The 27,919-nt window shown below is 41.5% G+C and overlaps 1 protein-coding gene across 29 annotated transcripts in view; it reads right to left on the minus strand.

Annotated features, from left to right (window-relative positions):
- Positions 1–1,619: 1,619 nt before the first annotated feature.
- The window catches only part of LOC100065011 (alpha-1,3-mannosyl-glycoprotein 4-beta-N-acetylglucosaminyltransferase C), a 43,302-nt gene continuing 17,002 nt past the window's right edge, over positions 1,620–27,919 (minus strand). For 10 of the 29 annotated variants that reach the window (XM_070255960.1, XM_070255952.1, XM_070255955.1 and 7 more), the window contains 3 exons: positions 13,785–13,973; positions 12,508–12,887; positions 7,551–8,795 (listed from right to left, as the gene is read on the minus strand). In XM_070255960.1, coding sequence (XP_070112061.1) covers positions 7,660–8,795; positions 12,508–12,628 — 1,257 coding nt within the window. In that variant the 5' untranslated portion in view covers positions 12,629–12,887; positions 13,785–13,973 and the 3' untranslated portion in view covers positions 7,551–7,659. Of the gene's footprint in view, positions 3,484–4,715; positions 5,740–7,550; positions 8,796–12,507; positions 12,888–13,784; positions 13,974–24,978; positions 25,196–27,919 lie in introns of those variants that run through there. The other 19 variants (XM_070255948.1, XM_070255943.1, XM_070255945.1 and 16 more) reach the window with 11 other exon arrangements.

Here is a 27,919-nt window from a genome sequence, read left to right on the forward strand (position 1 = left end):
GTTTTGATTGAAGGGTGCTTGTCCCATCTAAGTTTTCAAATTTTCAAGTAAGTACCACCTCTGAATTAATGTGAAGAAAAATGGAGCCAAGAGAGCTAATATTTACTTAGCAACTTATATGCCAGACGTGGTGGTGATAGTGATGGGAAGTCATTTGCTAATGTGTTCATAACTGAGACCTCATAAATGCCATTGAATTTATTTATTAGTATCCCTGTATTAAAGATGAGGAAATGAGGCCGAGAGAAATAAAGAGAAGGAACTTTATCAAGGGTCTGCTATGGCTAGATGCTGCCCTTTCCTGCCTTTGGCCATGGGTCTTGGGGTTTGCATTTCCAGTTTCTAACTCTTGGGGGACTTAGCTCAGCTGCCTAAGGATATCCCAACTTAATTCTGACCTCTAAGACCAACTGCATTCTCTGATCTTCACCATGCAAATAGCTTTTAGAATGGACAGAAGGTCAGTAGAAGACAGCCAAATGGACAGGTTCATATAAGGTGGGTGGGGACAATACAGTGAGAAGAAAATGAAAATATGTGGTTGCTGAAAACATGGCTGGATGCCTTGGCATTTCCTGCTCAAGCTCCTTCTACGTTGGGTCTTAGAAAAGATCAGAAAGGCTTGGGAGAAGCTCTAAGGGGCAAATTGGCAGTACTCATTAATCCTTGCATTGATTTTGTCCTCGTCCCAGATATTTTAAGTGAGTATTGGACTCTCTACAGTGAGTGTCAGCCCTCCCCTCAGGGAAATCGGGCCAGGTAGCTGGATAGATACATGCAGATCTTAGCCTACGTTCCAGCAAGACAAGGATGTGGTGCTGACGGTGCAGCCACTGGGACCAGAGACCCTAGGCCCAGTAGCGGCATGGGCAGGATTAGCCTGTCCTATTGGAACAACCTCCTGCTCTGGGAGAGGCACTACACTATCTCTGAAATACAACGCCTAGTGGGAACCCGTGACTAGTACCCAAGCCAGCTGACTGTGGCTCAATTACCTACTAACCCTGTTTTTAAGCAAGTAACTGTCCCATCATCATTAGTAACCTTCACTCTCCAATACCAGCTATGTTATGCACAGGCAGGTTTTTAGAGAACTCTAAAGGTTTCTGTCATCAGCCATAGCCGTTCTAGGTACCACCTTCTTTCTGAGAGCTGTATGCTTGCCCCCTATCTAGATCTGAGCCTAAAGTTTGGCTGACTTTGCTCAATTCATGCTGGTGGTAAATCTGAAGTGGGGAAGGTCCTCCGACACAAGCACGCGGCGAGAGCAGGATGGCTGCCTCAGTGGAAATGAGCCTCACCTTCTTTTGAAATATCTAGGACCTATTTCTTCCTTTTTGTTTAAAATAGATTTTCTGGAGTGATCCAGTTTTGCATCAGAAATGTACCCCCTCCAAGAGCTGAACATCCAAAGCCCAGTGCCTCCATGTGCATTTGGTTGTAAAGACTGCATTGTGCACAAGGGGAGGGGTAAGAACAAAATCCACCATCACAAGCCCTGGTTTTGGCTTTGCAAACTGGGGGCCATCTATCTTAGGAAGGGGTGCCTTTTCCTCATTTGTACAAAAGTGTGGTGTGGACTAGTGTGTGTCCACTCGGAATCCAAGGCCAAGATGGGATTAGACGTCCAAGGGATTTATTGGGGGAGGGAGCAGGACAGCCTTCAAGACTGCAGGGCAGGTTTGACGTCCGGGAAGGCAGAAGGGGATGGAAGGAGGATTGGGTAGAAAGCATCTTATCCGTACATCAGTGCAGTCTCAAGAAAGCTTCAGACAGGCCGATGGGGGAATGCTCAAGCCAAAGTTTCCCATTGGAAGAATCCTGATCTTGTTGGAATGGGCCCGCCATAGTAACCCTGATGTGCTCAGTCACTGGAGAAGTGCAGACTGTGGGAGTGTGCCTTTGGGGGCAAGGCAGTGGTGGACCCTGAGGGGCAGCAGCTAGGTCTTCCAGTGAATCATGCTCTCTGTAGCGGGAAATCTGAGTGGCAAACTTTCATGGCTGCCCAATCCACCCCTTGCACCACTTGGATATACTTCTCCATACAGTCTGGGGAGCAGCTCCTCCCTCGTTCCCACTGGTCTCTCTTCCCAGGGGAAACCTTGAAGAGAGAACTATAGCTCTCATTGCCTTAATTGGCATTAGGTCCATAACCTATACTCATCTTCACTCTCGTCTACCACCTGTTCTACTTTCCCTCACCCTCAGCTATTGTCTTGGCACGTCTTGGTGGCTTCCCTGGTGGTGTGACCCAAAGCTACATTTGGGGTCTGAGTACTGGTCAGTCATAATCCTTCTTGTACTGGGGTTGCTGCACATGTCCATTCACAGTTTCAGTGGGGAAAGGGAGGTGCCCAAGTGGGTCACACGGGTTTCATAATTATTCTTCTTTGTTCTCATTGTGTAAAAGTAACCCTAACTCCTCCTGCTGATCAGGGACAGTTACTCTTCACACAGTAGTGACTCCTTGTCTTCTGCTCCCTGAACACAAGGAGCCCAAAGTGCCCTGGTGGCAGCTGTGACTTATAGTTTAACAGGACCCTTGTTGTGTCCCCTGGCAAGGGTGGAACCTCTTCGGGGATCAGCACTTCCAACTCTGCGAGTCCAGAGTTTCAGAGGTGGGAAGCACAAAATTCCCCAGTGGGTCATGGGGAATGATTACTGGGAGTGATGGTAAGTGGGGGCCCATGCCAGCTTCCACCCTTAGGTTCCCAGACCCATGTATTCTTCCTTTTGAGGACCATTTAGAGGTCTCTGATTTAATGCATATAATGCATACTGAAGGATGGCGTCAAACCCTTTCCGGGTGTTTTCCACGAGCTGGCATTTCACCTGTACCTTTAGAAAGGCATTCCAGTGCTTCCAGAGGGTGTGTTATGGGATATGACCTTCTGTGCCTCTTTGCTGTGAAGTGGCTTCCCTGGTTGTGATTCCATGCCTGGTGATCAGGCATTTCATAAGCTCCTAGATAGCGGCCCTGGCTGAGACTCTGTGGGCAGGAAAGGACAACCCCTACCCAAAATAGATATTTATTCCGGTGAGGATGAGCCTGTGGCCCTTTCAAGATGGAAGTGGTCCAATGTAGTAAACTTTCCACCAAGTATCTGGCTGGTCTTCTCAAGGAATGGGGCCATACTGGGGACTTAGATGGTCTCTGTTGTTAACAGGTTGGATATTCAGAGGCAGCAGGGGCTGAAAGCAGCAAGTTGGAATCTATGCTCTTTAGCTCATATGTTACCTCCATATCAGCCACCCACTATGCCACTTCCAGGTTGCCTAATGTCAACTGGCTGAGTCATTTGTCTGCTTGGTTGTTCAGAGCCTCTTCCATGGGGATGCTCTCTGGTGGGTATCGGCATGGATACAAAAATCTTCACAGTTTGTGCTCACATCCATGTGTCCTTCCACGTTCCTCTATCCCAGTCCTTCTATCTCCAGTCTTCTAGTCCTTTCCCTTCCAGGCCCCTGATAAGACAGCCAAACCTTTGGTCACTGTCCAGGAATTGTGAGTGACCAAATACACTGCTTAGAGCTTCACCCATTGGGAAGATCTTCCTTCTCTACTGTCTTTCAAGGTCACCCCTGAATGTGGCTATAGTGCAGCCACCCTGCATTTTCAGCTTACACCCACATATTGAGCACACCTATATGTGAACCAAGCTCGGGGCTTCTCTTTTCCTTCAGCTAGTCATGTGGAACCCTCCATGTGGCCATAGGTATGAGCTTGGGATGGGCATGGTATAACTGCTGTGTGACATGGGAGTCTGGACTACCTATTAATGCAGCTTACTCAGGCCTTCTGGCTCTGCTTGATCCCAGATATCCCTTTTTCGTCTTTTGATGGACTGCTGCTAGGCCCGTCTGACTTATACTAGGCCTTACGACTTGGTGGGTCCAACTGAATTTAGCTCCTAACGGGAAGTTTTAGACCCAGGGTCACTAGGTGTTCTATGCTCAAGCATTTGGTAACTACCAGGGCTTGATTAGATGCCAGGGGCCACTCTCAAAGGTATATAATTCTGTTGCAGATGGCATGACTTCTCCAGAATCCCAGGGACCTGCTTTGTGGTTCTCCTGCTGGGGCTTGTCATAAACTCTACACTGCATCTTTTCCCATCAGTATAACCTCTGATGCCATAGGGCGTGCGGGGTTGCATGGCTCAAGTGGCAAGGCTTCCTGCCTTGTAACCTGGACCTGCTGCAAAGCACTTACTTGTTCCAAGACCCACTGAAGGCTGGTAGCTTCCAGTGTCAGTAAATGAGCTAGGACAGTATTCCTAGATGCGGAAACTGCTGCCTCAAAGAGGCCTACCAGGCACTGTGCTTCCTTCTTTGTGGTAGAGGATGCAAATGCAGTAATTTGTCCTCACTTTGGAGGGAATATTCTGGCACTCCCTTGACCACTGGACTCCAAAATTCTTCACTCAAGTGGCAACTTCCTGAATCCTACTCTCTTACCAGGACCTCCAGCATCCAGCCACTTCCTGCTTGTCCTGCCTGATCAGCATGTCCTGGGTCAGTGTGGTGTTCTGTGTGATGTCCAGGCACTCTAAATCTCCTTGGACTATCTTATGACAGAGGGCAGGAGAGTCAACACAGTTCTGGGGCAAAAATGTGAATGAATATTGACCATCTCATATGAATGTGAACTGTTTCTGATCTTCGTTTCTAATCAGAATGGAAAAGAATGCATTTGCCAAATCAATGGCTGCGTAGCATGTACCCAAAGGTGCATTAATCTGCTCTGTAAATGACAGCGTACCTGGCATAGCAGCTGTGATCAGGACCACTAACTGGATGAGCTTGTGTTAGTCTATGGTCATGTTTCAGGATCCATCCAGTTTCCGCAGGGACAGACTAGTGAATTAAACAGAGATGTGGTAGGGACCCCTCCACTTCATACTTTAGGTCTCTGATGGTAACACTAATCTCTGCCATCCTCCCCCACCTGGGATACAAGAGTTTTTGATTTACTATCTTGGCCAGGGGTAGGGTAGTTTCAAGGTTTCCACTCACAGCTCAGTCCTTTGCACTGTGATGGCTCTCATTCCATAGGCCACGGATCGAATGTGGGGTTACTCCAGTCACCAAATATATCGATTCCAATTATACACTTAGGGAGTGGGAGAATGACCAGTGGATGGCTCTGTGGACACATTAGTCCCACACTAAGCATATCTTTGGCAAGGACTCCATTTATAACCCGGCCCCCTTAGGTTCCCACTCTAACAGGAGGCTATGATTTTGCTTTGAATCTCTGGATAGCAGTATCAACTGAGATCTTGTGTCCCATAGTTGTGAAAATATCTGGGGATTTCCCTTCCCGCAGTTGTTCAATTACCCAAGCAAATGGCTGCAGGTCCCTTTGGGGGAAAAACTAAAGAATCGTTCCAGGATATGTGTTGCAGGGTCATTCCCTCTAGGGACTTGGCCACCTCTTCTGTCAACTCAGTCGATCTGAAATTGGCTCAGGCCCAGGAACTAAGAGAGGATTGTGACTTGTTATTGGGATGGCTGTCCTCAACCTCCTGTTCCTCCATTTCTGCCTTTTCTTGGTTGTAGATGTTAAGCAGCAGTCTTATTATTTCCCCATAGTGAGGACATGTTTTGCTGACCTATTTTAACCTCTATTTCCACAACTTCCTCAGGGTTGTAAACCAGTCCAAAATCCTCAACTTACTGTCCATTTTCTCAGAATACTCTTGGTACTCCTTGTATTAGTTCATACCTGCCAAGAGACTGACATGAAAATGGGATTAGACATCCAAGAGATTTCTTTTTTTTTTTTTAAATTGTAGACCTTTTTTTTGGAGAGGAAGATTGTCCCTGAGGTAACATCTGTGCCAATCTTCCTCTATTTTGTATGTGGGACACCACCACAGCATGGCTTGATGAACAGTGTGTAGGTCTGTACCCAGGATCTGAACCCACAAACCCCGAACCACAAACCCTAGGTTAAGTTACACAAATTTTATCACTACACCACCGGGCCAGCCCCCTGCCAGGAGATTTCTTAGTGGAGGGAGAAGGAGAAGGCAGGGAGAGGTTCAGGTGGTAGTGAAAGTTTGACAACTGTGGAAGGTGACAGAGAAGGAAGGATTGGCTAGGAAGAGTCTAGGACTGCAGCGTGGTTCCAAGAAAGGTTCAAGCAGGCTAATGGGGAGTCCTTGAGCTAATGTGCCCTGTTGGATGAGTCCCCATCTTGCCAAAATGGGCCTTGCTGGCACCCCTGCTGTGGCCAGTCATTGGCTGGGAGCCTTCTGTGGGAAGCGTGGCCTTGGCACCAACACAGAGGGCAGCAGTGGAGCTACCAGTCAGTCATGCTGCCTGTAGCAGGCAATTTGAACAGTACATTTTCGTGGCTACCATATACATTTGCCTCAGTCCCCTGCATCTGACACTCCCAAAGCTTCTACCTCCCATCCTTGTTTGTTTCCCTCACATCACTCTCCTTGTTTCCATCCCATCATCCTGTTCCCAAATTCTCCGGCTCTTTCTAACCATTTTGATTACAACTCATCTGGACACAGCGCCTGGCTGTGATTTCAGTTCTTACCAAGTGTTGCTCTCACAGTGCTCCTTCCCTTTTCCCTTCTCCCTGCCGTCAGGGACTATACTCTCCAGCTAGTGAAGACGAGACACTGCACGTTAGTTGAGTGCAGGGCTCAGAGCTCAGATTTTTCTTAGAACAAAGATCTCATAGCCCAACTGAACTAAAAAAAGTTAGTAAAATACCCAAAGTTTTTCTTTTCAGAAACATTCAAATTACCATATAGTCCCAGAGATACGACTAGGCCTTCAAGACAGGAGCTACCAAAAATCAGAGCAAATTATTTTGAATAATTTTGCTGCTATTTAAAAAAGAATACCCTGCAAGTTGGGTGATCACGTAGAAGAGGACTCAGCCTAACCATAAAAGGTACTCACTGGATGTTTATCAAATGAATGGCTACCTGGTAATGGAAAAATTAGATCACAGAGAAAACAGTCGAGTTCCTCTCCTGACCAATCTACTTTTTTCTGTCACATGGAAAGTTCAGCCTTTAATGAATCCATTTCTCAGCTGGCGGAAAGATCCTCTCTCTTCTCTCCTGCACTGCTAGAGTCTTATGATATGAGTGTCAGTTGCTGTTTATAGCTGTTTATAGCAAGTATTCTTGCCCCAAGGAAAGAATTTTGGATGGTAGATCTTTTTGGATATAAAATCAGGGAAGAGGGCCTGGCCTCATGGTGTAGCAGTTAAGTTCACTCACTCCACTTTGGGGGCCCAGGGTGCACCACTTTGGATCCTGGGTGCGGATCTACATACTGTTTATAAAGCCATGCTGTGGTGGCATCCCATGTACAAAATAGAGGAATATTGGCACAGATGTTAGCTCAGGGCCAATCTTCCTCACCCCAAACCCAAAAAACCAGGAAAGGATTTAACAAGCCCACCTCTTCTACTAGTGGGCGTCTGGGACCAGGAGGATGCTCCCTTTACTCTGCCTTTCAACATGCTGTCTCTTCTTTATTAAGAACCCTGAAAGACCCCAACAATGAGATATCCCTGACCAACTTCAGGACTTTATTTATTTATTCTTTTACCTCTGTAGACTCTGACCCCAAACTTGACCCCTCCCAGAACTCCCAAAGGCTTCTCCAAATATTACTTAAACTTCACTTAGTCCAGAGGTTGATGTGCCTGACTACTATTCCAGAGGGTGAAGTGGCTGTCACAAGCAATCGCACACATTTTACCTTCTTCCCAGACTCGTTTGATAATACCTGCTTGTTCAGGCTGCCGTTTACCAGTAGCCCCAGCAGAATGTAGTCATCACAGTCATTGATCCTGTTAGTACAATCAAAGCCCAGTTCGACGTGTCCCTCTTTCAGCCAATTTTTGCCTTTTAGGTCAGAGCCAGTCAGCACTTGAACTCGGAACACTTCGGCAGGTATGTCCAAAACCACAGTTAGATGACTGCCAGCCTCAGCCGACTTGGCATAAAAGAAATTCCTATCCAAGCTATAGGCATTTATGAGAACAGAGTCATGAGGAACATTCAGGTTAGTGTAGATGGAGGCAGCAGGGTTGCTGGGAGAGCCAATGTCATTTTCCTTAAACTCTTTATCTTCGAGGCTATTGAATTTACCCTCAAAGGAGGAGTAATTATCTATGTGCTGGAAGAGGGAAGGGAAGAAGTGGATCCGCGGTTCTTGCATGAGAAGGTCGTGAAAATGGGAGAGGAGGCAGTCACCGGGCATTTCTTGGTGGAAGAGGAGAAGGAAATGAACAAAGCGGGGGAGGTCTCTAGCATGGAAGAGTTTTCCAATGAAGCCCAGCTGAGAGAACTCCAGAGTCACCCAGTGTTTGTTTTCCCAGGCGGACACTGTAGTAGCTATCTGGGTGACAAATCCAGGGGCACATTTCACGTCATCTTCGATCATCAGGAAATAGTCAGAGTGGTTGGTAGCAAAGTTCATGAGGAAGGCATAATCCATGTTCTGCTTGGAGGGGAAGGCTACATAGGCGGGGATGTCATTAAAGTTTTTCTTAAGGTCCTTCAAAGAGAGATAGCTTTTAAGAGGAGTATTGATCACTACTAGCTGTCTGGCCTGGATATATGGCTTAAAGAGGGTTGAGATGTTGGAGATCATTTGACTGAGCCACTTGGGGTCCGGATCTGCCAGGTGTACCAGGACGATGAAGTGTTTCCGCTCAGATGAGGAGGAAGCAAAGAAGAGAGACTGCAGGGTGGCCAAGAGGTAGCTCCCTTGGGGATGCTGCACTGAGGCAATCCCTATGGTCAGCAGTTCTAGGATTGGGGAGAAAAGAGGAGCCTTTATCAACTTAGGGAAGTGAGGGAAATAGTTGCCATGGGTGAGGTTATAATACTTTTTTAGGTCTTTCCATATGCTAACTTCATGTGTTCCTATGGTTATTTTACATTTTCTCTCCCACAGGCCTGAGTATGGGCCATTTTAGGGGTTAATATGCGGCCGTAAGTTGTGAGTTTTAAAAAATCATTACCTTTGAAAAACTGTTGTGAGGGAAATAGATAAAGATGATAAACTAAAAACATTTGCATCTATGTCTCCTCCCACCCCAAATTCCACTGAAAAACCACACAGGTTGCCATGACAGAACCATAACATTTGAAGAATTCCTGGAAGTCATAGTCCTAAAGACACACAAAGAAAACAACACACAGATACATCCTTATACCAAAAGCCTGGGAGCAATTCTAAGTTTGAGCCATCAAATACAAAGGAATGGGCCCTGGGATGGTCACCTGGATAATTATTTATAGAACTATTTCAAGAACTACTGGACCAGCGACCACCAAGGGGCTGGTGGTAGCAACATCCATCCCCAAGTTAAAGTCATAGGATTTCCGTCAAAATAAAGTGGAAGGTCTGCAGCGAGGAGCCCATGGTATGAGTCCTTAGTCTGGAGGGAACCTCAGAACTGAAGCCAAGAACTCCAGGCAACAGAGGGAAGAGGAGCTAACACAGCTGACTATGGTATTTGCCCCTAGGATAAAGCTCTGCATATGGTTCCCTGAAGCAGACGTTCAGAAATGCAGAGGCTGCCAGAGTGTGTCTAAGCAGATGAACGGTGACATGCTCCAGATGGCTTAGGGCTTTACTAGAAGAGACGGGGGATACTTCACCCAGAAGTTCAGCTACCCACATTGCTTACTTCCTCCATGTGTCACGGCTCCCCTACAATCTAATGAGGCAGGCTTCCATAAGCGCAGCCCACTTTTACTGAGAGGCAAACAGGGATGGTTGTTGAGGAGAAGTACACTGTTCATTCTAGATCCTTGAAGATAAATCTGAAACAAGCATCACTAAACATTTGAATGTAAATATGAAACAAGAATCACCAACGTAATGGAAGAAAGACAACAACTCAACCAGAAAAAGAACTCCAAATATAGCGGTTAACAGAGGAAACAGTGATTGAAGAATATTTCAAACATATTAAATCAAACCTCAGAGAATTAGAGAGGAAATCATATTCTTTGGCAAAAGAACAGGCTTGTATGAATCAGGAAGAGGTTGTAGAAAATAGGGATACGGGGACTTGATCGAGTTCAGGTTAGACTTTTTGGCAATGATATTTCCTGGGTTGCGATATGTTCTTCCATCTGAAGGCACATGATGCAGGTTGCTTCTGTTTTGAGGATGTCAGCAGCCTTTGATGCCCAGTGCCCAGATCCATCAATACTCTAGGGGTTGCAGTATGGTGATATTCTAAGTCAAACATTCCTTCCTCATTTATTATCTGGAATGCTTCTATAAAGAGAAAATTCCCTCATCTACTTTTTGGTTACCCAGTGGCATAGTTCATACAGGAAAGTATTTCCTATATGAAATATATAGGAAAGATAAATATATCTCACATAGGAAAGATAAACATTTGATTCTTTCCCTTTATTTACCAGCTTTCAAAATAATGGATTGGTTCCCTAGCATTCTCCAATGGTGATAAACTTTATAAGGTTTTTTTTTGGTATCCGTATGAACTCATGGATTTTATGTGTTTCAAACCATTGAAATTTTATGCTTATCGATGCTCAAACTGCCCTATCTTTGGCAAGTAGCCTTTTGAAGTTAGATCCTGAGCCCTTTTGATACAACCTCAGTTCCTTTCAAAAGCTTCCTTGCTATCTGGTATGACACTTCCTGCCTTGCACGTGGAATCAGCCACTTTTTCAAGGCACCCTGGTCCTTTTTAGTGGAAAATGGTGTTTATATAATGGGTGCTCATTGCTAGTGGGTCCTTTCTAGGCCCTAGTGGACAGAGCTAAAACATTTTTTTCCAGCTCTCTTCTTTATGTTTCCACAATACACAGAAATGAAAATACATGGAGATTAAACCCTGGCGGCAGCTTTCATCACCCGTCCTCACATTCGTTGGAGCTTTCTTCACTCAGACCCTCGCTGCTCTCCCCTTCACTCCCACCGCTCCTGTTTTCTTCACTATCTTCATCATCGTCCTCAAGATTCTGAGCTTTCTCCATCAGCAACATTTCTTCAATAAGTGAGAAAAACTCCTTGGCCTCAGGATTTTCTGGTTCATAGATTAGAATCATCTGACATAAATTTTTTTGTCAAATGGTAGTCTTGGCTCAGTTCTGCTCCCAGGAATTTTGCCATTAACTCTAATGGTGCGTGAAGATCCTAATTAGGGTTACTGTCTTTGTCATAATCTTCATCATTGGTATCATCTTCACCATCATCTGTTGATTCAGACAACTTATCATCAATATCTTGAAAGCCATATTCGTTATTTGTCTCCTGCTCTGCATTGACGGCATCTTTGCCAACTCCGTTCTGACAATGTTCCACTTGATTCAGTCGTCACTTTTTCCTTTGGATCAAAGACTAGTAACCTGCCATTCCCTCTATGTTTTGGTGCCTTCATAGCATCTGCCTTATCTAGATAATTCCTACGGATTTCTGGAATACAAAATTCAAGGCCAAAACTTCTCGCATGCCACCTCGGCAGCCATGGGGCCCCAGAGCCAGAACCTGGAGGGGGCAGAGAAGTTTATGGGTTCAGGTGCCAGGCCTAGAGGGGTCCCAGGTGAGGGCTGGGTCAGGCTGCACAGGGATGGGGAGAGGGTGACTTGCGGTCACCACGGCACCTCTTATCTGCTTCTAAAACATTTTGTTTTTTAATAAAACACATCATGAGTTCATACTGATATTTTAAAATGCATTCAATTAAAAATGCATTTAAACTTAAAGAAAAAGTAATTTTTCTTATTGAGAGGTCTTTGTATCATTAAGTCCAACAAACTCAAGCCCTCTCGAACTTAATCTTATTTTATTGACATAATAAATAGCTTAGCCCTGTCCTTTGAATTCTTGAAGTATTTGAGTCAGAAAAAGCTTACTCTGTCTCAAGGTTTATTTTTTCTTATTAAATACCATCACTACTTTTGGGGATCAAACCAGTGTCACAGCCGGACCTCAGGAGTATTCACAGTGCCAAAGTGAAGCTGGTTCAGCAGGAGAATTGCAAAGTGATGATTGAGATGGCAGATAAAAGGCCATGTTCTCTAGCCTTAGACTGCAGTGACAGACGCCAGCACCGTTACCAGTGACAGGGGAAAAGGGATGCCGCTTCTGCAGAGGCCAGTGAGGACTACCGATGGATCTAGGCTGGAGCCGTAATTTTGAGAGCAACTGGCATATATATGGTACTTAAAGCTGTGAGACTGGATGAGCTCACCAAGACAATGAATGGAGACAAAGACTGAGCTCTGGGCTACATCAACATTTAGACCTTGGAGAGAGAAGATAACCCAGCAGAAAGTACTGAGGATGTAGCAGTGAAGCTGGAGGAAAACCAGAAGAGATGGGATCCTGGAAGCAACTGAAGAGAGTGACGAAAGAAGAGAGTGACCTACAGTGTCAAATGGTGTCCTGGGCCCTGTTCCTTTCCACCTGCCTTCTCTCTCTACTCTTGTCTATCCCGCCCCTGCACAGCCTGTACCCCTGGTGCACACTCACTTTTTTCCACAGGAGGGAATCCAATCACGATACGAGAGTTCACCTTTTTGAGTGGTTCTGAGTTTTTCTGCATGAGTTCGAAGGTTTCCAGGTGTTTTGTTCTACCTGGGTTGATCTGCATCCGCGCTCTCTGCCAAGCTACCACCTCTTTTTCCTCCTGAGAAAAGGGTAGGTTTCAGCTCTATGATTCGTGCCCTTTGGCAGTAATGGCTGGGAGGACTCCTCTTTGCATAACATAATGAAACATCTCCAGGATACAGGGCACGTTGCTCAGGGGTCAATTCATTCTCTTCCTTATCTTCTGAAAAAATTCTACACAAGGGGTTCTTGCATAGGTTATGTGTCCAAGGATGAAGGGAGTTAGGATTTCTCTAGCTCTCCTGGGTGATGTGGAGGGAAGGAGACGATGTCAGTCTATGGCATGCTTCACCCACACTCATCCCTGTGACTACAGCCTGATGTAGGTCACTGAATCCCATGAAGGACAAATGTGAGAGATACAGGAGACAAGGTGACACCCCCCACTGATCCAGTCTAGACTCTTTCCCATGGTGGCACTAGAGTCTTCCTCATCCATTCAGCACTCTCCCTTTCCTTATTTGCCTTTTCTCATTCTGGTGGAATTTTCTCAACTCTTTAGAATTTTTCTTGGCTTAGAGAAATGACGTAACTTCTCTGAGCTTCAGGATCCTATTGTATAAAATGGGGGAAAAATGTGTAACCTTGAAACCAAGGGAAATTTTCTAAAATGGGAAACTTACAGGGCCAGCCCCGTGGCCAAGTGGTTAAGTTCGCACGCTCCGCTTCGGCGGCCCAGGGTTTCGCCAGTTTGAATCCTCAGCCATGCTGAGGTGGCAGCACACATGCCACAACTAGAGGGACCCACAACTAAAAATACACAACTATGTACTGGGGGGCTTTGGGGAGAAAAAGGAAAAATAAAATCTTTAAAAATAAATAAATAAAATGGGAAACTTACTAAATAAGGAGAATATTTTCTACCTCATCAATTGCTGTTAAAAAAAGGGCCAACTCTGCTGAAGCATTAAATAAGTGTCTTTCTTGCCAGCTCTGAAATCTCTCTTCCAGCATGCTCCATCCCTTATTGTCTCCACCAAAACAAAAAAATGCTATGCTGAGTCCTCAAGCTTTATTATCCTTTTTCTGTTTTGAATGTCTACAACGTTACTGACAATTTCACACAAATAGACACTTAGATAATGTCTCCTTTTTTCACTCCAGGGATTTCATTTTTGCTCATGGTTTCTGGTACTCACCAAAGACAGGAAGCTTGCAGTATCAAAGGGGTTTTCTTTAATGAAAAAGAAGATGGGGAACACTCCTGCTGTTGCAATAAGGATGAGTCTCCATAGGAGATTGCTCATGTTGCCGGGGTTGGGGGCTTGTAGAGCTGTTTCTCAATCTGTGATCCTTGGATGTGTATTCAGATGTCTGCAGTTTATACACTGTTGAAAAAAGTTTTCATTTGACAGTAACTTTTTTTCATGAATCAAGAAAGTGCAGTTTACTTGTAAAAATAGCATTCTTTTTTTAGACTATTTTTTAGAGCAGTTTTAGGTTCACAGCAAAACTGAGAGGAAGGTACAGAGGTTTTCCATTTACCCCCTGCCTCCACACATGCATAGCCTCTCCTGTTATCGACATCACTCACCAGAGTGGTACATTTGTTGCAAGTGACGAACCTACATAGACACATCATCATCACCCAGAGTCCATAGTTTACATTAGGGTTCACTCTTGGTGGTGTGCATTCTAGGGGTCTGGACATATGTATAAACGGTACGTATCCATCATTATAATATCATACAGAGTATTTTCACTGCCCTAAAAATCCCCTGTGCTCTGCTTACTCATGCCTCCTCCTACTGCCCAATCCCTGGCCACCACTCATCTTTTTACTGTCTCTGTGGTTTTGCCTTTTACAGAATGTCATATAGTTGGAGTCATACGGTATGTAGCCTTTTCAGATTGGATTCTTTCACTTAGTAATATGTGTTTAAGGTTCCTCTCTGTCTTTTCATGGCTTGATAGCTTATTTCTCTTTAGTGCTGAATAATATTGCATTATCCGGATGTACCACAGTTCATTTATCCATTTGCCTACTGAAGGACATCTTGGTTGCTTCCAAGTTTGGGCAATTATGAATAAAGCTGCCATAAGTATCTGTGTGCAGGTTTTGTGTGAAGCTAAGTTTTCAACTCCTTTGGATAAATACCAAAGAGTGCAATTGCTGGATGATATGGTAAGAACATGATTAGTTTTGTAAGAAACTGCCAAACTGTCTTCCAAAGTGGCTGTACCCTTTTGCATTCCCACCAGCAATGAGAGTTCCTGTTGCTCCACATCCTTGTCAGCATTTGGTTTTGTTAGTGTTCTGGGTTTTGACTATTCTAATAGGTGTGTAGTGGGATCTTTCAATGCTGTTTTAATTTGCATTTCCTTGATGACATATTATGTGGAGCATCTTTTCATGTGCTTATTTTTCATATGTGTATCTTCTTTGGTTAGGTGTCTATTAAGGTCTTTGGCTCAATTTTTAATTGGGCTGTTTGGTTTCTTACTGAGTTTTCAGAGTTCTTTGTGTATTTTGGATAATAGTCCTTTATCAGATGTGTCTTTTGCAATATTTTCTCCCAATCGGTGGCTTGTCTTCCAAGTCTCTTGATGTTGTCTTTTGTAGAGCAGAAGTTTTTAATTTTAATGAAGTCTAGCTTATCAATTATTTCTTTCATAGACCATGCCTTTAGTGCTGTAGCTAAAAAGTGATCACCATACCCAAGCTCATCTAGGTATTCTTTTATATTATCTTCTAGGAGTTTTATAGCTTTCCATTTTACGTTTAGGTCTATGATCCATCTTGAATTAATTTTTGTGAAGGGTGTTAAGACTGTGTCTAGACTCTTATTTTTTTTGAGGTGGATGTCCAGTTGTTCCAGCGTCATTTGTTGAGGAAGTACTTTTGCTTCATTGAATTGCCTTTGCTCCTTTGTCAAAGAACACACTGTATTTATAGGGGCCTACTTCTGGGTTCTCTATTCTGTTCCATTGATCTATTTGTCTGTTCTTTCACCAATACCACAGTCTTGATTACTGCATGTTTCTAGTAAGTTTTGAATTATCACTTATTTCTTTCATAGATCATGCCTTTGGTGTTGTATCTAAAAAATCATCACCATAGCCAAGATCAGCTAGGTATTCTCCTACATTGTCTTCAGTCCTCGAACTTCGTTCTTCTCATTTAAAATTGTATTGGATATTCTGAGTCTTTTGCCTCTCCATATTTAGAATAGATTTAGAATCACTTTGTCAACATCTGTAAAATAACTTGCTGAGATTTTGACTGGGATTGTGTTAAATCTATAGATCCAGTTGATCTTCTGGAAGAACCAACATCTTGACAACATTGAGCCTTCCTATCCATGCACATGAAATCTCTCTCCACTTATTTGGTTCTTCTTTGATTTTGTTCATCAGAGTTTGTAGTTTTCCTCATCTAGATCTGATACATATTTTGTTAGATTTATATCTCAGCATTTCATTTTGGGGGGTGCAAATGTAAATGGTATTGTGTTTTTAATTTAAAATTCCACTTGTTTATTGATGGTATGTAGGAAAGCAATAGACTTTTGTATATTAACCTTGTATCCTACAACCTTGCTATAATCACTTACTAGTTACAGGAGTTTTTTTCTTCATTCTTTTAGATTTTCTACAGAAATGATCATGTCATTTGCAAACAAAGACAGTTTTATTTTTTCCTCCTCAATCTGTATACCTTTATTTTCCTTTTCCTGCCTTATTCCATTAGCAAGGACTTCCAGTACAATGTTGAAAAGGAGTAGTAAAAGGGACATCCTTGCCTTGTACCTGATCTTAGTGGGAAAACTTTGAGTTTCTCACCATTATCTGTGATGTTAACTGTAGATTTTTTGTAGATAGTCTTTATTAAGTTGAGAAAGTTCCCCTCTATTCTTAGTTTATTGAGAGATTTTATCATAAACGGGTGTTGGATTTTGTCAAGCACTTTTTCTGCATTGATTGATATAATCGTGTGATGGATTACATTAATTGCTTTTACAATGTTAAATCAGCTTTGCATGCCTGGGACAAATCCTACTTGGTCATGGTGTATAATTCTTTTTTACATTTTTGGATTCAATTTGCTAATATTTTGTTGAGGATTTTTGTATCTAAGTTCATGAGAGATATTGGAATGTTGTTTTCTTTTTCTGTATTGTCTTCATCTGATTTTGGTGTCAGGGTAGTACCAGCTTTATAAAATGAGTTGGGAGATGTTCCCTCCTCTTCCATTTTCTAGAACAGACTTTGTGAAATTGGTGTTAATTACTTAAATGTTAGGTAGAATTATCCGGTAAATCTACCGGGGCCTGGTGCTTTTTGTTTTGGAAGTTTATTAATTATTAATTCATTTCTTTAATATAATTAGGCCTATTCAGATCATCTATTTCTTCTTGTGTGAGTTTTGGCAGATTGTGTCTTTCAAGGAATTGGTCTATTTCATCTAGGTTATCAAATTTGTTGGCATAGAGATGTTCATAGTATTCTTTTATTATCCTTTTAATTTCCAAGGGATCTGTAGTGATGACCCCACTCACATTTATATTACTAATGTGTGTCTTTTCTCTTTTTTTCTTAGTTAGCCTGGTTAGAGGCTTACTGATTTTATTGATCTTTCCAAGGAGCCAGTTTTTGGTTTCATTGATTTTCTTTATTGATTTCCTGTTTTCAGTCTCGTTGATTTCTCCTCTAATTCTTATTTCTTTTCTTCTGCTTAGTTTGGATTTAATTTGACCTTCTTTTTCTAGTTTCCTAAGGTGGAAACTTGGATTATTGATTTCGGATCTTTCTCCTTTTCTAATATATGCATTCAATGCTATAAATTTTTCTCTAAGCATTGCTTTCACTGCATCCCACAAATTTTGATAAGTTGTGTTTTCATTTTCATTTAGTTAAAAACATTTAAAAATTTCTCTTGTTATTTTTTTCTTTGACTCATGTTATTCAGAAGGTTTTTTGTTGTTGTTGTTTAATCTCCACATATTTGGGGATTTTCCAGTTATCTTTCTGTTATTGATTTTTAGTTTAATTCCACTGTGGTTGTAAGAGCAGACATTGTGTGATTTCTATTCTTTTAAATTTTTGAAGATGTGTCTTATGGCCCAGAATGTGGTCAATCATGGTGAATGTTCCATGTGAACTTGAGAAGACTATGTATTCTGCTGTTGTTAGATGAAGTAGTCTATAGATGTCAATTATATCCAGTCGATTGATAGTGTTGTTGAGTTCAACTATATCTTTACTGATTTTCTGCCTACTGGATCTGTCCATTTCTGATAGAGGGGTGTTGAGGTCTCCAACTATGATAGTGGATTCATCTATTTCTCCTTGCAGTTCTACCAGTTTTGCCTCATTTAGTTTGATGCTGTTTTTAGGTGCATACACATAAAGGATTGTTCTGTCTTTCTGGAAAATTGGCCCCTTTATCATTATGTAATGCCCTTTTTTATCCCTGATAACTCCCCTTGCTTTGAAGTCTGCTCTGCCTGAAATTAATATAGCTACACCTGCTTTCTTTCTCTTTTTAACCATCTTAACCATTTTTAAGTGTACAGTTCAGTGGTATTAGATATTCACATTGTTGTGCAACCATCCATTCCCATAACTCTTTTCATCTTATAAAATTGAAACTCTATACCCATTAAACAATAACTCCCCATTCTCCCCTCCCCAGAGCCCTTGGCAACCACCATTATACTTTCTATCTTTATGATTTTGACTACTCTAAGTACATTGTATAAGTGGAATCTTAAGTATTTGTCTTTTTGTGACTGGCTTATTTCACTTAGTATACTGTCCTCAAGGTTCATCCATGTTGTAGCATGTTGCAGAATTTCCTTCCTTTTTAAGGGCAAATAATCCATCATATGTATATACCACATTTTGCTTACCCATTCATCTCTCAATGGACAGTTGGGTTGCTTCCATGTTTTTTATTTATTTATTTATTTTTGTGAGGAAGATTAGTCCTGAGCTAACATCTGTGCCAATCTCCCTCTACTTTGTATGTGGGATGCCTCCTGAGTGGATTAGGTCCACACCTGGGATCCAAACACATGACCCTTCAGCTGCCAAAGTGGAGTGCGTGGAACTTTAACCACTGAGGCACAGGGCCGGCCCCCGCTTCCATGTTTTAACTACCGTGAATAATGCTGCTATAGGGGCCAACCCTGTGGCTGAGTGGTTAAGTTCATGCACTCTGCTTTGGCAGCCCAGGGTTTCACTGGTTTGGACCCTGGGTGCGGACCTAGCACCACTCATAAAGCCATGCTGAGGTGGTGTCCCACATGCCACAACTGGAATGACCCACAACTAAAAAAATATACAACTATGTACTGGGGGGCTTTGGGGAGAAGGAAAAATAAAAAATAAATAAAATCTTTTAAAAAATTAAAAAAATAATGCTGCTATAAACATGGGTATACAAATATCTCTTTGAGACATTGCTTTCAACTCTTTTGGGTATATACTCAGAAGTAGAATTGCTGGATCATATGGTAATTCTATTTTCAATTTTTTGAAGGACTTCCATCCTGTTTTCTACAGTAGCTGTACCATTTTACATTCCCATCAGTGGTGCACAAGGGTTCCAATTTCTCCACATCTTTGCCAACACTTGTTTTCGACATTTTTCTTTTTGATAATAGCCATCCTAATGTGTGTGAGATGGTATCTTATTGTAGTTTTGATTTGCATTTCCCTAGTGATTAGTGAGGCTGAGCTACTTTTCATGTGCTTATTGGCCATTCTTATATCTTCTTTAGAGAAATGTCTATTCAAGTCCTTTGCCCATTTCTGAATCAGGTTGTTTGTTTTTTTGTTGTTGAGTTTTAAGTGTTCTCTATATATTCTGGATATTAATTCCCTATCAGATATATGACTTGCAAATATTTTCTCCGATTCTGTGGGCTGCTTTTTTACTTTGTTAATGTTTTTTGATGCACAAAAATTTCAAATTTTCATGTCCAATTTCTCCATTTTTTCTTTTGTTATCTGTGTCTTTGGTGTCTTATCCAGAAAGTCACTGCCAAGTCCAATGTCATAAAGCTTCTGTCCTGTGTTTTCTTCTAAGAATTTTATTGTTTTAGATCTTACATTTAGGTCCTTGATCCATTTTGAGCTAACTTTTGTATATGGTGTAAAGATCCAATTTCATTCTTTTCCATGTGAATATACAAGTTTTCCCAGCACCATTTGTTGAAAAGACTATTCTTTCCTCCATTAAATGGTCTTGGCACTCTTGTCAAAAATCATTTGATCATATGTGCATGTGTTTTCTTCTGGGCTCTATTCTATTCCATCTGTCTTTATGCCAATACCACACTGTTTTGATTACTGTAACTTTGTAGTAAGTTTGGAAATCAGTAAGTGTGAGTCCTTCAGTTTTGTTTTTCTTTTTCAAGATTTTTTTGTCTATTCGGGGTCCCTTGAGACTCTATTAATTTTAGGATTTTTTTTTTTTTTTTCTGCAAAAACCGTCATGGGGCTTTTGGTAAGGATTGCATTGAATCTACAGAGTGCTTTGGGCAATATTGATGTTGTAAAAATATTATGTCTTCCAATCCATGAATATGGAATGTATTTCTATTTATTTATATCTTTTAAAATTTCCTTCAGCAATGTTCTGTAGTTTTCATTGTACAAGTCTTTCAACTGGTTGGTTAATTCTTCTTCTTTTTTTATTTTTTGAGGAAGATCAACCCTGAGCTAACTACTGCCAATCCTCCTCTTTTTGCTGAGGAAGACTGGCCCTGAGCTAACATCCATGCCCATCTTCCTCTGCTTTATACGTGGGATGCCTACCACAGCACGGCTTTTGCCAAGTGGTGCCATGTCCGCACCCGGGATCCAAACCAGTGAACCCCAGGCTGCCGAGAAGCAGAACGTGCACACTTAACTGCTGCACCACCTGGGCAACCCCTGGTTAATTCTTAAGTATTTTATTCTTTTTGATGCCATTGTAAATGGAATTGTTTTTGTAATTTCCTTTTCAGATTATTCATTGTTCGTGTGTAAAAATGCAACTGATTTCTGTGTGTTGACTTTGTATCCTGCTTCTTTGCTGAATTTATTAATTAATTTTAACAGATTTTTGGTGGGATCTTCAGGGTTTTCTACATGTAAGATCATATCACCTGCAAACAGAGAAGATTTTATTTCTTTCTTCCCAATTTGGATGTCTTTTATTTCTTTTTCTTGCCTAATTGTTCTTGCTAGAACGTCCAATACTAGGTTGAATAGAAATGGTGAGGGCAGGCATCCTTGCCTTGTTCCTGGTCTTAGAGGAAAAGCTTTCAGTCTTTTACCATTGACTATAATGTTCACTGTGGGTTTTTCATATATGGCCTTTATTATGCTGAGATAGTTTCCTTCTATTCTTAGTTTTTTGAGTGTTTTTTAGAATGAAAGTGTGTTGAATTTTGTCAAGCATCATTTCTGCATCAATTGAGATGATCTTGTGGGATATTTTCATTCATTCTGTTGACGTGGCATGTCACATTGATTGATTTTTGTATGTTAAGCCATCCTTGCATTCCAGGAATAAATCCCACTTAGTCATGGTGCATAATGCTTTCAATATACTGCTGAGGGGCCAGCCCAGTGGCACAGTGGTTAAGTGCGCATGTTCTGCTTCTTGGTGGCCCGGGGTTTGCTGGTTCAGATCCTGGGTGCAGACATGCCACCGCTTGGCACACCATGCTGTGGTAGGTGTCCCACATGTAAAGTAGAGGAAGATGGGCACGGATGTTGGCTCGGGGCTGGGCTTCCTTGGCAAAAAGAGGAGGACTGGCAGTAGTTAGGTCAGGGCTAATCTTCCTCAAAAAAAAAAATGCTGCTGAATTCCGTTTGCTAGTATTTTATTGAGAATTATTGCAGCAATGTTCATAAGGGATATTGTGCTGTAGTTTTCTTTTCTTGTAGCATCTTTGTCTGGCTTTGGTATTAGAGTCATGCTGGCCTCATAGAATGGGTTAGGAAGTGTTCTGTTTTCTTCAGTTTTTGGAAAAAGTCTGAGAAGGATTAGTATTAGTTCTTTAAATGTTTGGTAGAATTCATCAGTAAAACCATCAGGTGCAGTTTTTTTTGTTGTTGTTGGGAGATTTCTGATTACTGATTCAATCTCCTTACTATTTATGGACCTATTCAGATTTTCCATTTCTTCATGATTTATTCTTGGTAGGTTTTGTGTTTCTAGGAATTGGTGATTTCATCTAGATTATTAAGTTAGTTGGTGTACAATTTTTTTATAGTACTCTCATAATCCTTTTTATTTCTGAGAATCAGTAGTGATGTCCCACGTTCATTTCTGATTTTAGTTGAGACTTCTCTCTTTTTTTCTTAGTCCATCTAGCTAAATGTTTGTCAATTTTGTTGATCTTTTTAAAGAACCAACTTTTGGTTTCATTGATTTTCTCTATTTTTCTATTCTCTATTTATCTCTGCTCTAATCTTTATTATTTCCTTCCTTCTGCTATCTTTGTGTCTAGTATGGTCTGATTTTTTTAGTTCCTTAAGTTGTAAAGTTAGGTTGTTGATTTGAGATTTTTTTTTAATGTAAGCATTTATACCCATAAACTTCCCCCTTAGCACCACTTTCACTGTGTCCCATAAGTTTTGATATGTTGTATTTTTATTTCCATTCATTTTAAGTGTTTACTAATTTCCCTTGTGATTTCTTTTTTGATCTATTGGTTGTTTAAAAGTGTGTTGTTTAATTTCTACAGTTTTGTGAGATTTTCAGTTTTCCTTTTACTGTTGATCTAACTTTATCCTGTTTTGGTCAGAGAAGATACTTTGTATGGTATCTATTTTTCAAAATGTATTGAGACTTAATTTGTGGCCTAACATATGGTCCATCCTGGAAAATGTCCCATGTGCACTTGAGAAGAATGTGTGTGCTCTTGTTGGGTAGAATGCTCTGTATGTGTCTGTTAGATCTAGTTGGTTTATTGTGTTGTTCAAGCCCTCTAATTCCTTACTTATTTTCTGTGTGGTTGTTGTACCCATTATTATAAGTGGGGTATTGAAGTCTCCAACTATTATTGTAGAATTGTTTATTTCTCCTTTCAATTCTGTCAGTTTTGCTTCATATATTTTGAGGATGTTATTAGGTATGTAAATGTTGTAAATGTTCTATCTCCTTGCTGTTTTAAACATTAATAATACATAATGTCCCTCTTGGTCTCTTGTAAACTTTTTGATTTAAAGCCTGTTTGCTATTGGTATAGCCGCCCTACTCTCTTTTGGTTACTATTTGCATGGAATATCTTTTTCCATCCTTTCACTTGCAATCTGTTTGTGTCTTTGGATCTAAAGTGAGTCTCTTGTAGATGGCACACAGTTGGATCATTTTTTTAAAATCTATTTTGCCAATCTCTGTCTTCTGATTGGAGAGTTTAATCCATTTATATTTAAGGTAATTACTGGTAAGGAGAGACATTTGCCATTTTGTTATGTGTTTTCTAAATGCCTTATAGCTTTTTTTTTTTCTTAGGAAGATGTGCCTTGCACTAACATCCATGCCAATCTTCCTCTATTTTTTAGTATGTGGGCCACCAGCACACATGGCTGCTAATAGAGTGGTATAAGTCCACATCTGGGAATTGAACCCAGGCCACCAAAGTGGAGTGCACTGAACTTAACCACTAGGCCACTGGGGCTGGCCCACTTTATAGCTCTTTGTCCTTCATTTGCTGAATTACTGTCTACTTTTGTGTTTAGTTGTTGGGGCTTTTTTTCCCTTTTTTTTTTGGTGAGGAAGATTGGCCCTGAGCTAACATCTGTGACAATCTTCCTCTATTTTGTATGTGGGACACAGCCACGGCATGACTTGATGAGTGTTATATAGGTCCATGCCTGGGATCCAAACCCATGAACGCTGGGCTGCTGAAGTGGAGTGCACAAACTTAACTACTATACCACCAGGCCGGCCCCTTTAGTTGATTTTTTTTTATAGTGAAATGTTTTAATTATCTTCTCATTTCCTTTTGTGTATATTCTATAGCTCTTTTCTTCATGGTTACCCTGGGGATTACATTTAACATCCTAAAGTTACACTTTAATTTGAATTTATATCAGCTTAACTTCACTACAAAAACTCTGCTTTACAGCTCCATCTCCAACCCTTTGGGTTGTTGATGTCACAAAATTACATCTTGTACCATTGTGTGCCCCCAAACATAAACTCTTAATTCTTTTAAATGCATTGGTCTCCTAAATTATGTAGAAAATAAGATTTGGAGTTACAAGCCAAAGTTAAAGTAATACTAGCTTTTACACTATTACTTTTTTTCTTTAAATATATAGTCTCTTAAATCACGTAGAAAACAAAAAGTGCAGTAACAAATCATTGTTACAATAACACCAGCTTTTATAGTTGCCCATATATTTACTTCTATTGGGATCTCTATTTCTCCATACGGCTTCATGTTTAGTGTCCTTTCATTTCACCCTGCAGGACTCCCTCAAGCATTCCTTGCAGGGCAGGTCTAGTGGTCATAGACTCCTTCGGCTTTCGTTTCTCTGGTAATGTCTTAATTTCTCCCTCATTTTTGAAGGACAGCTTTGCTGGATAACGGATTCTTGATTGATGTTTTTTTTCTTTTAGTACTTTAAATAGATCGGCCCACTGTCTTCCTGTCTCTACAGTTTCTGATGAGAAATTTGTTGATGATCTTATTGAGGATTGCTTATATGTGATGATTTGCTTCTCTTTTGCTGTTTTCAAGATTCTCTCTCTGTTTTTGTCTTTTGAAAGTTTGATTATAATGTGTCTCAGTGTGGGTCTCTTTGAGTTCATCTTAGAATTTGTGGAGTTTCTTGGATGTTTATATTCAACAAATTTGGGAAAATCTGAAGCCATTTCTTCAAATATTCTTTCTGCCCTTTTCTCTCTCCTCCTTCTGGGACTCCCACAATGTTTATCTTGGTCTGTTCTCTGCTTGAGCTGGGCTATCCATTTTCTTCTGCCCTCAGACATTAGCAGTCCTGGTTCTCAGGCCTTCAGGTTTGGACTGGAACTACACCACCAGTTTTCATGGCCTTCTGGCTTGTAGACAGCAAATCATGGGACTTCTCCACCTCTACAATCATGTGAGCTAATCCCTCATAATAAATCTCTCTCTATATATCATATTGGTTTTGTTTCTCTGGAGAACCCTGACTAACACAGGCACTTATTAAGGATCTAAGGTAGGTTATGAATGGGGTCAAGTCAGAGATCCAAAAGACAATCTCTCTTTCTGACATGAGCCTTCCATTCCCCCAGGACTTTTGAGGAGGCAGGAAGGAAATTAAATATATTTATATTGAATATATATTTCAATATATATTTATATTGAAATTTCAACCACAACACATGAAAGTCCTCACCTTCACTGGAGCTACAGTTCCATCTGAGATTTTTTTCTGGGTGCATAGGAACTCAGCTGCACATCTCTTGAGTTTTCAAGACTTTCCCCAAGTCAAGAAGAAAATGCAATGTTTGTGGGGGGCTAGGTTGGGGCCAGATATGCATCCTCTGAGGCAAGACAAAGTTGGTCACTGCTCTCAGATGACACCCCCCTGGCAACCATTGTTCTCCCTGAATGGGCCCTGTTTACCACCCCAGCCTACACCAAGCAGCAGCTCCTAGGTGAGGGCCCCCAGGGAAATGGAGAGGAAGTTATGAAATCAGCTTCCTGGGATTCTGACCTAGATCCAGGGCATGGACAGTAACTGAGCCACATTTCTCTCCAAATAAAAAGTTTTATTGATATTTTCCCAGTTATAAATACAATACTTGTTTAATGTAAAACATGGAATGAATTACAAAAAAAAACTACTCAAAATCACAATGGTCAGAGATAATCTTTGGTTAACATCTGGCAGACGTCTTGAATCAAAATGAGGGTGGATTGAAACCTGGCTTTATAGCAAGAGATAAAGTCACTCAAAAGCCCCCCAAGAAAGTCATTTGGGCAACAGAACTTACCACGTGTAGCAATCTCTGTGAGAGTTTAGGGAAGAAGTCAGTCTATCTCCACAAATTTACCATTTTCAGTTTCCTTGGGCAACTTCCAATTCCCACTTATCTCAGACGTGCTATCCTTTTCCCTAAAAATCTCCCCCCTCCTTATCTTGTCACCTTCTTTGTCATCCTTAATAATTAATGTCCTAAGCCTGTCTTTCCAGCCCCCATCTCTGTCCCAGCATTCTTGGACTGCTCTGGATAAAAGATACACTTAGTCACTATCTAAGGGAAAATGATGGTAATAGAACATTATCACTGTTATAAGTCCAGGACTGCAGTGTCCACTTTTAAGAATATCTCTCCAAAGAGCTACAAAGAGCTTACGCAATAGGAACCAGCTTTTATTTGGTGATGTTGTTGCTTTTATAAAGCTTTTTGCTCAGAATACAAGGGTTCTCTCATTCCTTTCCCTCTTCCTCCTTACTGATTCAGCTTTCCCCTCCTTCCTCTTAACTTCTTGATCCTTGTTATCCCCTTTATATGCTTCTGATGCTTCTCCTTGTAACCAAAGACTACTCTAAAAGAATTATCTTGAGAGTAATGAACATAAGGAGCCCCATGCGGGTGTATAGCCTCAGTGGGAAGTGGCTGCATCTGGGGCCTAGTGCTCTGGACTCATGGGTGGTACTGTGAAGCCTCCATGTCGACGTGCTCTCAATGCCAGTTGGGGCTCTCTGGGGCAGAGCATAGCTGGGCTTGGGCCAAGGGCCCAAGGGTAGGAGGCTGACTGGTACCACTGTCTTCTTCAGAGGAAGAGAAACGTACTATCCATCTGCTCTGCCTCTGATGCAGAAGTGATGCTGTGGTTGGATATTTAGAGGACATTATCATGGATGAAGAGTTCCAGGCGTTACAGAGAAAAAGTACATGGACAAGTGCTACCACGAATTGGAAGAAATGAAGGATAATAAAATCACCTACAATGCCTATTTTTAATGAATATATTCCCTTGGCAGAAAAGCGTATGAAGGAACAGCTACTGGAGGCTTCCTGAGTTTAACGTGGTGGTTTCCAAACATTACAGCTCCCAAAAGATGGCTGGTGACATACTTGACAGACTGCTCCCATGTATGGATTTTCTGTCTTTCAAAGACATGTTTCTGGACTACAGAGCAGAAAAAGGAGGTCTAGCACTGGGCTTAAGCAGTGGTTTGGTGGCTACTTCATTGTGCAAATCATCTTCCCAGGACACTTTGCAACACTAGCTCTCACCTTCAGCCAACAGGATTGTTGTGGACATCTTTAGCCCAATAGGTTGTTAGAGGCTTAGACTAATGAAGATAGAAGAGTAGGTGTCGGAAACACTGAATTTGTTTGTGGCTGTTCATTAATGTTCAGTATTGAGTCAAAAAGAAAATGAGAAGGTTTTATATTGTTAAGATGATAATACTCCCCAAACTGATATACAGATTTAATATAATCCCTTTCAAAATTCTAAAAGAAAACAATTTTGTTTCTTCTTCTAGTCTACTCACAATGCTTTACTTCTGACACCTGATATGCGAGGTTTTCCACACCAAACAATTTAACTCAATTCTGACACTATCTACCTGGAGTTAGCATCAGATCCCACGGGATAAGGGCTCAGTGCCACAGGTCTGCCTCCCACTTCAGATGCCAACTGCAAGTCTGGACCTCTGGTACTTCTGACCAACTGGCTATAAATTGGGGATTCCTACAACCCCTCTCCTCAGGTTCAATAATTCACTACATTGGCTCACATAACTCAGGGAAACACTTACTTACATTTTCCAGTTTATTATCCAACAAAGGATACAGATGAATAGCCAGATGATGAGGTATATAGGGCAAGGTCTGGAAGGGTCCCAAGGACAGGAGCTTCTGTCTCTGTGGAGATGGGGTGTGCCACCATCCTGGCATGTGGATGTGTTCACCAACCCAGAAGCTCTCCAAACCCTCTACTTTAGGGATTTTTATGGAGGCTTCATCACATAGGCAGGATTAACTATTAACTCAATCTCTCCTCTCCCTGGAGGATAGAGAGGATGTGGGGCTGAAACTTCCAAGCTTCTAATCATGGTTTGGTCTTTCTGGTGACCAGCTCCCCTCCAGGAACCCACCCAGAGTCACCTCATTAGGACAAACGACAATTTGTGTTATTCAAGAGATTACAAGGGCTTGAGGAGCTCTGTGTCAGGAACCAGGGGCAGAGACCAATTTATATATTTCTTGTTATTTCACAATTCCAACTGCCTTTATCCCTCACTAAAGTCGATCCTAAAATTTATACGGAAATACAAGGGACCCAGAATTACCAAAACAATCTGGAAAAAAACCAAC

Source organism: Equus caballus, chromosome 30 (assembly GCF_041296265.1).
Source record: "Equus caballus isolate H_3958 breed thoroughbred chromosome 30, TB-T2T, whole genome shotgun sequence".
Taxonomy (NCBI): domain Eukaryota; kingdom Metazoa; phylum Chordata; class Mammalia; order Perissodactyla; family Equidae; genus Equus; species Equus caballus.